The sequence below is a fragment of the Schistocerca piceifrons genome, chromosome 7 (assembly GCF_021461385.2).
Source record: "Schistocerca piceifrons isolate TAMUIC-IGC-003096 chromosome 7, iqSchPice1.1, whole genome shotgun sequence".
NCBI classification, from domain to species: Eukaryota; Metazoa; Arthropoda; class Insecta; order Orthoptera; family Acrididae; genus Schistocerca; species Schistocerca piceifrons.
In genome coordinates this window covers 388895225-388907479 of record NC_060144.1, presented here as the reverse complement: position 1 = coordinate 388907479, position 12255 = coordinate 388895225, and the positions used below count along the sequence as shown (strand labels likewise).

General features: G+C 37.2%; 1 protein-coding gene across 1 annotated transcript in view; it reads left to right on the top strand.

The window, feature by feature from the left end:
* LOC124805356 (elongation factor-like GTPase 1) overlaps positions 1–12255 on the top strand; it is a 597412-nt gene that overhangs the window by 161558 nt on the left and 423599 nt on the right. Inside the window, exons 15-16 of the mRNA XM_047265897.1 lie at positions 2406–2541; positions 4686–4904. Coding sequence (XP_047121853.1) covers positions 2406–2541; positions 4686–4904 — 355 coding nt within the window. The remainder of the gene's footprint in view (positions 1–2405; positions 2542–4685; positions 4905–12255) is intronic.

The window sequence follows — 12255 nt, the reverse complement described above, 5'->3', positions numbered from 1 at the left end:
GGTATGTAAATAGAAAAGACATATGTGGAGAACTGAAGAATATGGTCTTACCAAGTCAGACACCTGACTTAAGTCCCATTGAACTCTTACGGGATGAAGTTGATAGGGAAGTCAGAAAACTGAGGTCATCAAATTTGGAGATCTGTGGAATAATTTACAGATGTATTGGACTGCAGCATCTGCAAAAGCACTACAAAAACATATCTCCTGAATGCCAGGTATTTGTACAGCTTTCCTGATTGCAAAGAGTGGATACTTTGAAGAGGCTAAAATTTAAACCACATTTTATTGTACTTAATGATAGAGGGATAAAACATTCATTTTGATCATCAATTTAGTGTGTATGGTATGTTTGTACACTGAAATAAATTACATAATTTTTATAACAGGTGATCAAAAACTTTTGACTGGTAGTGTATCCTCTCCAGTAGTGCATCCTCTCTGTATTGTTGTCATTGCATCACAGACTTTCCATTGTTACATAAATGGTACATACATCCAGCAGCATTACAAATTTTTATGTTGGGATTAAACTGAGAGTTATTAGAGAACTACTTCAGTGGGTGTGCAAGCAAAAATTAGGTGTGTCAGGTAGGCAGTGGACAACAGAAACTGTGTCAAAAATTGATCATTGGTGAATTACATAAATTTACATTTTGCATACATACATGGATGGAAATGCATACACCATACTCATTAGTGGCTCACACGCTGATATCCTGTTCATGAACCTAATGGTGTCGTTTGCCATTTACATTGTTTGGCTTGTTGATGAAGTATCAAGTGTGTATCTTCATTATATGAATGGCCGCAATGAATAATTATGAAATCTAGTATTTGGTTTGTGTCATGCTGTTGAGCACTGAAAGAAAAGAAAGGAAATGTAGGTAACTATAACATACAAGAGCAGGGCCTCAAGCCTTCACACTGTGGTGCAGCTGAATAATGGAAAATATGGGGTGTGGTTTTGTTTAAGTAGCTGCTTTGTGCTTAATTAATCAGTTTCCATACTTAGCAGAGTGAGTAGTTTAGCACTAGTCTTAATTTATTGTTGTTCTAATGTACACAGCGAGCAAGGTGGCACAGTGGTTAGCACACTGGACTCGCATTCAGGAGGATGACGGTTCGAACCTATCTCTGGCCATCCTGATTTAGGTTTTCCATCATTTCCCTAAATCATTTCAGGCAAATGCTGCAATGGTTCCTATGAAAGGGCATGGCCGATTTCCTTCCCCATCCTTCCCTAATCCGAGCGTGTGTTCCGTCTCTAATGACCTCGTTGTCGACGGGATGTTAAACACTAGTCTCCTCCTCCTCCTCCTCCTCCTCTAATGTACAGAAGGAGCCTGCAGTGGCTGTTTCTACCAGTTACTACTGTATAACTTGACTTGATCCACATCACTGATGACTCTCCTTCATGAAATGTTGTATGGGAAATGATGTGTGAATGAATGAATGAAAGTTCTGAATTCCATACAGAACATTAGCACACATTCTGATGAATAGAATTTGTCCAATTTACTATTATGAAAATCCAACACTGTATTTCTACCATAAATTAGTGACCAAAGTCACAGTGGTAAGGAACTAACAGGAAGGATAATAGGAATATAAATAATAGGAATATTTTTAAAAACTTTCAGAATGAAATGATGGTTCAGTTGGCTTTGTCAGTCTGCTGTTTCAAGTACTAGGATGGACTGGAAAGTGTAGGGATAAAATTGCAAGAAATAGCCATTCCCTGTTTTGTTAAATTCCATAGTGTGAAAGGTATTTCACAAGTAGTTTTGTGGAATAACAAATCATTTGATATGAGGTGAAGATTTATGGTATTTGTATCAGTTATCCTAGGATTTGATGTCCACATGCTGTTAACATACACTAAAGTGAGATAGGTAGAAGCTTTAGAGCTCAAGCACAGTGTGAACTGGGTACCATGTGATCTATGTTTCTCTTACCTTGATTTATAATTTTTTTTACTCTACATAATAGCTTCAACTGTGAAACTAATTTAAATTGCTATATAACACAAAATATGAAAGGTACATACACTGCCCAATGTCCTAAATCATTTATCATTACTTTGGTACGTAAAGTCCATCCAGCCACAATTTCTTTCTTAATTCTAAAACTAAGGTTTTGTTCTCATCTCAAAATAATCTTAGTTTGCATTGACTGTGAACTAAAATTGAAGCTCTGAGAACATGGAGCGTCATGAATTCAGAACTTTCTCACAGGCCAGGGTTAAAGGATTTTTAGGACACACACCAGATGATGCCAGTATTGGTTTTCTTACATTAGAAGCTCACTCTGTAAATGCATGGAAATTATCCAGTCCTCTTCAATGTCCAGGGGTGATCATGATGCATTCTATTCATTCTTTGATGGATTTGATTTTTTTATAGGTATGCAAAAGTGGAAATAAGTGTCTCTGAACCAATAGTTCCTTTCCGTGAAACTGTTGTGGAACCACCAACAGTTGACATGGTGAATGAGGCCATAATAGAGCAAAGTAGTGCTTCTAGGAAAGAAGTTGGTGCTGTAAGTAATTTCTGTTTATTGCTGTAGATCTACATTTTAATCAACTTTAGTATTATGAAAAAGAAAAATTACTAACACCATACAGAGGAGATGTTGGGTCACAGACAGCCACAACAAAAGGCCTTTTACCTGAAAGCTCTACATGTGTGGCAGTCTGTTTGTTGTGTCGGTCTGTGAATCAACATCTCCTCTGTATAGTGAGTATCAATCTTTCATTTTTCATAATATTGTCAGTATATCATCCTGGATTTTCCATTGTTTGATTTTAGTCAATTTTGACTTTTTATTGGTTGCATCTGGAGAATACATCGATTTGTTCTATAGTAAAATAATGTTAGCTACAGCACTGTTTTTTAGTACATTCTGTGTAGGAGCTCAGCAAAGTCTAGTTTTTACTCATACATTCCTGACATCATTCCCATGCACTCAGTGCTGCCTTCTGTATCCTTACTAACCTCCGTAATATCCTTGTCAAGTTATAATGTTCACAGACCACCATCTCTACACCAATATTCCTATGCCTGCAATTTTTCGCTCTGTAAAACCTGTCCCATGCAAGTGCTCACAACCATTTACTCCAGCATCACCACTGAAAAAACCTACAATATCAAAAGCAGAGAAACGTATGAAAACACTAACATGTCCTGTTGGGGAACAGTTACAACTGAGCATCATAATAGATGTGGAAGTCACTGCTTCAGTTGTAAGCTTTTATTTTTAAATTCATGACTGGGTTTGAGCTAGCAAATACTTATCATCAGGTGCAATTACTGAAAATAAACAACAGAAGTGTGCTAAAAAATAATCTTTATGTCTGTATATGCATAAAATAAAGTGAATGAGGACTATCACATATAAAATTCTAACAGTGGTCAGGCTAGATACACTAGAAAGTGAGAAAGGAATACATCACAGTACCATGGCAACAACTAATAATAAAACAGAGAAACCACCTACGTGTAGATGCATGGAATTAGGTAAGTATTCTGGTTCTTGATGATGGGCATTTGTTAGCCAGAAACCAACTGTGACTTTAAAAATAAAAGCCTAACAACTCAAGCAGTGATTTTCATGTCTATGACTACATGTGTTCACTGTAAGGCTTTTTATGCAGGGATGGCCTCTACTAAATTGAATGAGTGCTTGAATGAACACAGAAGATCTATATACCTTGGGGACCTACATACAATACCCAGTTGATGAACATGCTCTACAACATGACTCAAAATTACCTGACCCAAAGAATGCAGTACAAGTTTCTCTGAATTCTGGAGAGGGAAAACTTGCTCTCAAACATACCCTCACAGTCCACCATCCTCATAGACTTAATCCTTGGTAACTGCTCCCTCCCCCTTTTTTCATTGATAGAATTTAATTATTTACTTATTTATTTTCATCTTTCCCTTTCTATATCTGTTCCTGGTTTTATCGTCATTTATTTTCCATGTGTCTCTTAGTTCTTAATTGCACTATTCATTTCAATTCTCATTTCTCACAATTCATCTTTACTCCTCACTTTGCCCTTGTGTCATGTCTGAACTAAAACTGGCACAGTACTCATCATAGTGTATCTTCGACTTCCTATTCTGTCTGACACCTCCCTCATCATCTTTGTTTCTCCTCATCCTCACAACACGTGGTCTCTCTCAACATGACATCTCCTGAGGTCTGAATGTCTGAACCCTTCTTTACAAACTTTCTTTAACCTATTCCTCTTTCCTCTTTATGGAAGGAGCTAACAGTTTCAAGTGCAAGGTATAATTTTTATACTTTTAAATTTTGTACCTTCAGTACTTGAAATTTTGTCTCTTGAAGGTAGGTACTGACCAGTCATTCTGTGTCCTCAAAATTTTGCAGTTTTATCAAATGAATACAATTAAATAAATATTTGTAAGGATATAATATAATATATTGAAAAAATACATGTTTAGCAAACTAAACCCTTTTTAAAAGGAAGTTGCAACTATGTGAAAAAAATAACATTAGCTTTTTTTAGATTATTTACATTCCTGTGTAATGGGCTGTAAATTAATGAAGTTTTAATGCTGTATGCCATTCGAGAAACTTCCAAAATAGTTTCTGCTGCAATAGCCACATTCTTGAATTGTGATTAGTATGAAGCCAGAGTCATTTTACTGTTTCAGAATGAAGACGGATCTGTGGTAATCACAACAGCAAATAAACAGTGTACAGTGAAAATCAAAGCTGCACCACTACCGACTGAAGTGACACAATTACTAGAGGAAAACTCAGAGTTGCTCCGAGCTATGGACCATAGCTTGGCTGCAGGTACTTTATCAGGGCGGACCATTGAAGCAATAAAACTTTTACGTAAGAGGCTGGAAGATGCTTGGAACAAGAAGGTTTGTGTTTTACTGTTAATGAATTCTTTACAATAGTTTTGAGCACTGAAAATACTTGGATATTTCACAAGGAGATTTATGGTATGAAAATATTACAACAGGTGCATCAATTACAATGTTTTTCTTTATTTTCTTTGAAATTTTTATTTGAAAATGCACTATTTTAAATCTCTGGTTCCTATAGTCCCATGTCTTCCAGAAATCTTTGTACATATTGGATCCAGTGTACTTTTGTTCTCCTGTTCACAAGAAACTGTATTATTTGTTATCCAACCTCCATGCTATATCCGGTACTCCAGAGATAACTAGCATAGAAAGTCAGGTAGCACTTAACACATTTATTGACAACTGACACTGTCTCATGAATACAGAGTAACTTTATAACAACAGAAACATGAATTAAGTTCAATGGAGAATTGCAGAAATGAATTACACAACATAAGGTTTCTTCTTGACTTAAACATAATGTCCAAGAACACTCTTCTGAAAAGTAGCTTGTAAATTTCATCCCACATCTCCATGGTATTAGTCCCTATGGAATATGGAGTTAAGTCCTGCTGAGAAAGCAGTGAAATATTTGTAAGTTTGAAATAGAGTTTCTACAGCCTGGACAAAGTATGGAACAGACACCAGTTACATCTCTTCAGGGAGCTGATCAGAATGCTGTCACGGATCCATGAAGAGAGCTGATTACCAGAGCTGCGAAGTCCCAATCAGTGTCATTGATGATCTTGGGTCATAGACTGTGGAGGTGATTACCAGAGCTGCGAAGTCCCAATCGGTGTCATTGATGATCTTGAGTCATAGACTGTGATGATCCTGACTTCAAGGGCCACTATGCTGAACTAAATAGACCACAATGTAGAGCTGCAAGTTTTTAATTGGCTGCCCTTGCAGCTTCAGTAGAACACGATAGTTCCACATGCACACATCTTGTAGGATGCACACATCAGCGAATGTCCTGGATGGCTTGAAGCTACTGCCCTCTGTTGGTCAGTCCTTTGAGCTGCCACAGTGTGGCTGCGGCCGCATGGAGTGTGTTAGCTCGTGAGGTGTCATTGATGTGGCGTAGCCGTCACATCATGACACTCCACTGGTCCATACTAGGGATGTGTCCAAAGAAACTGCTCCTTCTTTTCCTGGTGATGTCCAAGATTTTACCTATCTGGTTACAGAGATCGTCATTTGCTTATATTCTATATTGACTGTCTCCTGTTCTTCGAGACTCCAATATCCTCTTGAGGATCCTTGATTCCACAAGTTTTAGTTTCTTAAATACTCTTACTAGGTTCATACTTTCTGCTCCATATAAGGCTTCATGGAGGATCACTTTCTGCATTGATAAAAATAAGCTTCTTATTGTAGTTGTACATACTTTGTATGCTAAATTCATTTTCTTTATTTGTGCTCCCATTGCTTCTGTTTCTGTCAGACCAGTTTTTATCCATCCTCCTAAGTTTTTAAATCTCCTCTCCTACTAAATTTTCCCTCCTCCTATTGTTGTCCATCTAGGAAATGCCTCAAAGTTTTGTCATATACACTGTCTTTTCGAAAGACTTTAGCCGCTTGTCTCTGTAGTTGTATGGTTTGGTTAACCATCTCTTCTAATATTACAATAAAAATATTACAGTATCATCTGCGAATGCCAGACAATTTACCCATATTCCTGTCTTCGTGCATCCCACTCATTTTCCACCCATTCCTTTCATTTCTCATTGCTATTACCTGATCATGTTATCAAGTACACATTTAAACAGCAAAGGAGAGAGTCCACCTACCTGTATGGTTCTGGTTTTGATCTTGAAGGTCTCTGAAAGCTTTCCTCTGAACTTGACCTTGGATGTTGTGTTGCTTAAGGTCTGGATTTTCCATCAAAATTCATCACCTCCAAAATAGTCTACTGACTCGTAGGCTTTTTTGAAGTCTATGGATGCAACCACAAAAATTTTGTTGGAGGCTGTTATTCTTCCCAAATTTTACTTATAATATGTGTCCATTTGATTATCGTATTCTCATCAGCATACTTCAAGATTTCTGCAATGATCTCATCTTTCTCAGTGCCTTTATTATTCTTCAGTATACATGACACTCCTAACCTCTTCTACAGTTTGCACTTCTGAGTCAGGATTTGGTTATTTGTGGTTGTAACTGAATAACTCAAATGACACTTCATTGTTTTGGAGCTCTATGTTACTCTTGAATGTTTGATAAAAGTCTTTCATATTGTTCATTTGTAAGTCCGATTGCATTTGAGTTAAGTATTCCTTTTCATATTTTCTGTTGAGATTCCTGATAGTTTTGGCAGTGCTTGTCCTTACTACATGGAAGTTCTGTAGATTTTCTGGTGTTTTCTGAGAGCATGAACCAATTTTATTTATTTACATTTTGGCCACTACGTGTTTTGGCAGTTATACTATCATCATCTGGTGGAAGACTTCCTGTATATGGCTATTTGTACTGGAGAGTATTGAACAGTTTATTCCAGTGGCATGTCAGCTATCCAGGAGGTTATGTTGTGTCTGGTATATGCAAGATGTACAGAGTATGTGCTTCTGATGTGGAAAATTCATAGGCTTTTCATTCTACATTAACTGACAACCATGAATTTGTATCACTTATCAAATTATAATCAATAGTAATGGCTTTTAAATATGTTACATGCAGGTATTGTTGAAGGGTTTTGCATTATTAGCAATATAAAATCTGAATGTGAAGTGATTAACTCCACTCAACTGAAACAATGATAGAACGAACACTTGCTGCTCAAATATGTTTTAAATATGATGAAACTGGTTTTGATTGCTAAGCAGTCATCATCAGAACTTTGTCTGGCTTGTTAGAAAGTAAAATGTCACAGTCATGGTGTGTAAATCTCTTAAATTTCTAACTGACCATATAGAGGAGACATTGAGTTGCAGACAGGAACGATGAAAAGACTGCTATACGTCTAAGACTCAGTGACCATAGGCAGTGGTCATGTGTTTGAGAGTTGTGCTTGTATGAATGTGTGTGTTTTCTAACTCAGAAGAGGGGCTTTTGACTGAAAGCTTAAATGTATAGCAGTCTTTTCATTGTGCCTATCTATGATTGAATATCTGCTTGGTATGGCAGGCACCATGGAAAGGCTGCTATGTGTTTAAGCCTCAGTGGCCAGAGGCAGTGGTCATGTGTTTGAGAGTTGTGCTTGTTTGAACGTGTGTGTTTTCTAACTAAGAAGAAGGCCTTTTGACTGAAATCTTAAATGTATAGCAGTCTTTTCATGGTGCTTGTCTGTGATTGAATATCTGCTTGGTATGATAAATAGCAATCTACCCTTTTAATAATATTGTTGTTATTCCATCCTGGACTTTCCATTGTTTGTTCATTCCTGGTTCTGCATTATGTCTATAGGAGTAGAGTTAACACTATCAATAGGGGACATAGAAGCATGCTTCTACATCACTCCAATAGTAATAATACTAGCACTAACAACAGAAGAAGCAGAAGCATGCTCAGCTTACACTTGTACATTTCTACACACATCTGTATACGAAGCACACTTCTGTGTCCTTTTTATTGATAGAAGTAGTCTTATTCCTACAGGTGTGACATGAAAGCATGAACAGCAGTTCATATTATGTGACCAAGATGTACACAGCATTGTTAATGTTATCGTGTAACAATCTGAATATTTCCTTGTATCAATAGTACAAAAATGTTCACACAAACATGTGTGATTCAGTATTTTGGTGAGGTACAGGTCTTACACAGAACATTGTAATCTACATGACTACCACAACAACTTACTTTGTTGTGAGGCCTTATTTGCATGAGGTAACTTCATAAACTTACATAAACACTTGTTGCTAATCATCAACATAAATTTGGACTTAATGTGTGATACAGTATCAATTACTTCCACTTGATCAGCCTATATGAGCTACCCTGATGATAAATGACTGCAGTTGACCTTCTTGCGAAACAAGCTGCCTGTATTGTTAGAAAATGTGGACTTACGAATTTTCCACACCACGTGGTTCGTTCATGGATGGGTTCCATTGTACTTCAGTTTGGCCATATACCTGTTTGTCAATAAAACCTTCCCAAAATTTTGGTTAAGGCATTGAGTTGCGTATGATATGCACATTAATCATGTCAAGAAACAGGTCACCGTAACCCTATCCCTTTTGCAAGTATTTGTCAGACCCTTGCATGCATTGGTGCTTGTAGCAGACATTTTGAGTGTCTCCTGTGACATGGGCAATGTACATCCTGCAACGCTGTAGCATGCAACTCAGCAACACTGTGTTGTAGAGCAACACTTACAGAAAAATTTTGTCTTGCTTTGACCCAAAGATCCTCCTCTAACATTTGTTGAAAATGTTAAGAAACACCCTTTACAGAAGGATAAATATTCTAAAGCCAAGATCACATAACTTTCTCTTGGCAAACTTCGCTATCATCTTGTGTTGTTTTGTGTTGTGGTCTTCAGTCCAGAGATTGGTCTGATGCAGCTCTCCATGCTACTCTATCCTGTGCAAGCTTCTACGTCTCCCAGTACCTACTGCAACCTACATCCTTCTGAATCTGCTTAGTGTATTCATCTCTTGGTCTCCCTCTACAATTTTTACCCTCCATGCTGCCCTCCAATGCTAAATTGGTAATCCCTTGATGCCTCAGAACATGTCCTACCAACCGATCCCTTCTTCTAGTCAAGGTGTCCCACAAATTTCTCTTCTCCCCAATTCTATTCAATACCTCCTTATTAGTTATGTGATCTACCTATCTAATCTTCAGCAATCTTCTGTAGCACCACATTTCGAAAGTTTATATTCTCTTCTTGTCTAAACTATTTATCGTCTACGTTTCACTTCCAGACATGGCCACACTCTTTCAGAAATGACTTCCTGACACTTAAATCTATACTCGATGTTAACAAATTTCTCTTCTTCAGAAACGCTTTCCTTGCCATTGCCAGTCTACATTTTATATTCTCTCTACTTCGACCATCATCAGTTATTTTGCTTCCCAAATAGCAAAACTCATTTTCTACTTTAAGCATCTCATTTCCTAATCTAATTCCCTCAGCATCACCCGACTTAATTTGACTACATTCCATTATCCTTGTTTTGCTTTTGTTGATGTTCATCTTATACCCTCCGTTCATGACACTGTTCATTCCGTTCAACTGCTCTTCCAAGTCCTTTGCTGTCTCTGACAGAATTGCAATGTCATCGGCGAACCTCAAAGTTTTTATTTCTTCTCCATGGGTTTTAATACATTCTCCAAATTTTGCTTTTGTTTCCTTTACTGCTTGTTCAATATACAGATTGAATAACATTGGGGAGAGGCTACAACCCTGTCTCACTCCCTTCCCAACCACTGCTTCCCTTTCGTGCCACTCGACTCTTGTAACTGCCATCTGCTTTCTGTACAAATTGTAAATAGCCTTTCACTCTCTGTATTTTACCCCTGCCACCTTCAGAATTTGAAAGAGAGTATTCCAGTCAACATTGTCAAAAGCTTTCTCTTAGTCTACAAATGCTAGAAACATAGGTTTGTCTTTCCTTAATCTTTCTTCTAAGATAAGTCGTAGGGTCAGTATTGCCTCATGTGTTCCAACATATCTGCAGAATCCAAACTGATCTATCCCGAGGTTGGCTTCTACCAGTTTTTCCATTTGTCTGTAAATAATTCGCATTAGTGTTTTGCAGCTGTGACTTATTAAACTGATAGTTCGGTAATTTTCACATCTGTCAACACCTGCTTTCTTTGGGATTGGAATTATTATATTCTTCTTGAAGTCTGAGGGAATTTCGCATCTCATACATCTTGCTCACCAGATGGTAGAGTTTTGTCAGGACTGGCTCTCCCAAGGCTGTCATTAGTTCTAATGGAATGTTGTCTACTCCCGGGGCCTTGTTTCAGCTTAGGTCTTTCGGTGCTCTGTCAAACTCTTCATGCAGTATCATATCTCCCATTTCATCTTCATCTACAACCTCTTCCATTTCCATAATATTGCCCTGAAGTACATCGCCCTTGTATAGACACTTTATATACTCCTTCCATCTTTCTGCTTTCCCTTCTTTGCCTAGAACTGAGTTTCCATCTGAGCTCCTGATTTTCATGCAAGTGGTTCTCTTTTCTGCAATGGTCTCTTTAATTTTCCTGTAGGCAGTATGTATCTTACCTCTAGTCAGATAAGCCTCTACACCCTTACATTTGCCCTCTAACCACACCTGCTTAGCCATTTTGCACTTCCTGTCGATCTCATTTTTGAGACGTTTGTATTCCTTTCTGCCTGCTTCATTTACTGCATTTTTATATTTTCTTCTTCCATCAATTAAATTCAATATTTCTTCTGTTACCCAAGGATTTCTACTAGCCGTTGTCTTTTTACCTGCTTGATCCTTTGCTGCCTTCACCTTTCATCAATTAAATTCAATATCTCTTCTGTTACTCAAGGATTTCTATTAGCCCCTGTCTTTTTACCTACTTGATCCTCTGCTGACTTCACTATTTCATCCCTCAAAGATACCCATTCTTCTTCTACTGTATTTCTTTTCTCCTATTCCTGTCAATCATTCCCCAATGTTCTCCCTGGTACTCTCTACAACCTCTGGTTCTGTCAGTTTATCCAGATCCCATCTCCTTAAATTCCCACCTTTTTGCAGTTTCTGAGTTTTAATCTATAGTTCATAACCAATAGATTGTGATCAGAGTCCACATCTGCCCCTGGAAATTCTTACAATTTAAAACCTGGTTCCTAAATCTCCGTCTTACCATTACATAATCTATCTGAAACCTTCGAGAATCTCCAGGCCTCTTCCATGTATACAGCCTTCTTTTATGATTCTTGAACCAAGTGTTAGCTATGTTTTCTTATACTCTGTGCAAAATTTTACCAAGCGGCTTCCTCTTTCATTTCTCACCCCAATTCCCTATTCACCTAATACGTTTCCTTCTCCTCCTTTTCCTACTGTTGAATTCCAGTCACCCATGACTATTAAATTTTCGCCTCTCCTCACTATCTGAATATTTTCTTTTTATCTCATAATCTTATTTTATGTTATCTTATGGTCTTCAAAAATTTATGTTATGAAACGTGGTCATTTTGAGTTGGACCTCATGTCCAGTTGTCATGTGTAGATAAAAGTGTCAAGTGTAGATAAAATGTAGCACATAATATAAATGTTTGTCATAAATAAAACATTTACCATGTTTTACAGGCTGTAAGACACTGTGAACTATAAGATACACCTTGATTTGTAATCAATATTTTTTTAAAAAAAATAATATTTTTACCATTTTTTTATTAGATTGCATAGCCAGATTTTAAAAAAAAAAAAAAAAAAAAAAAAAAAAAAAAAAA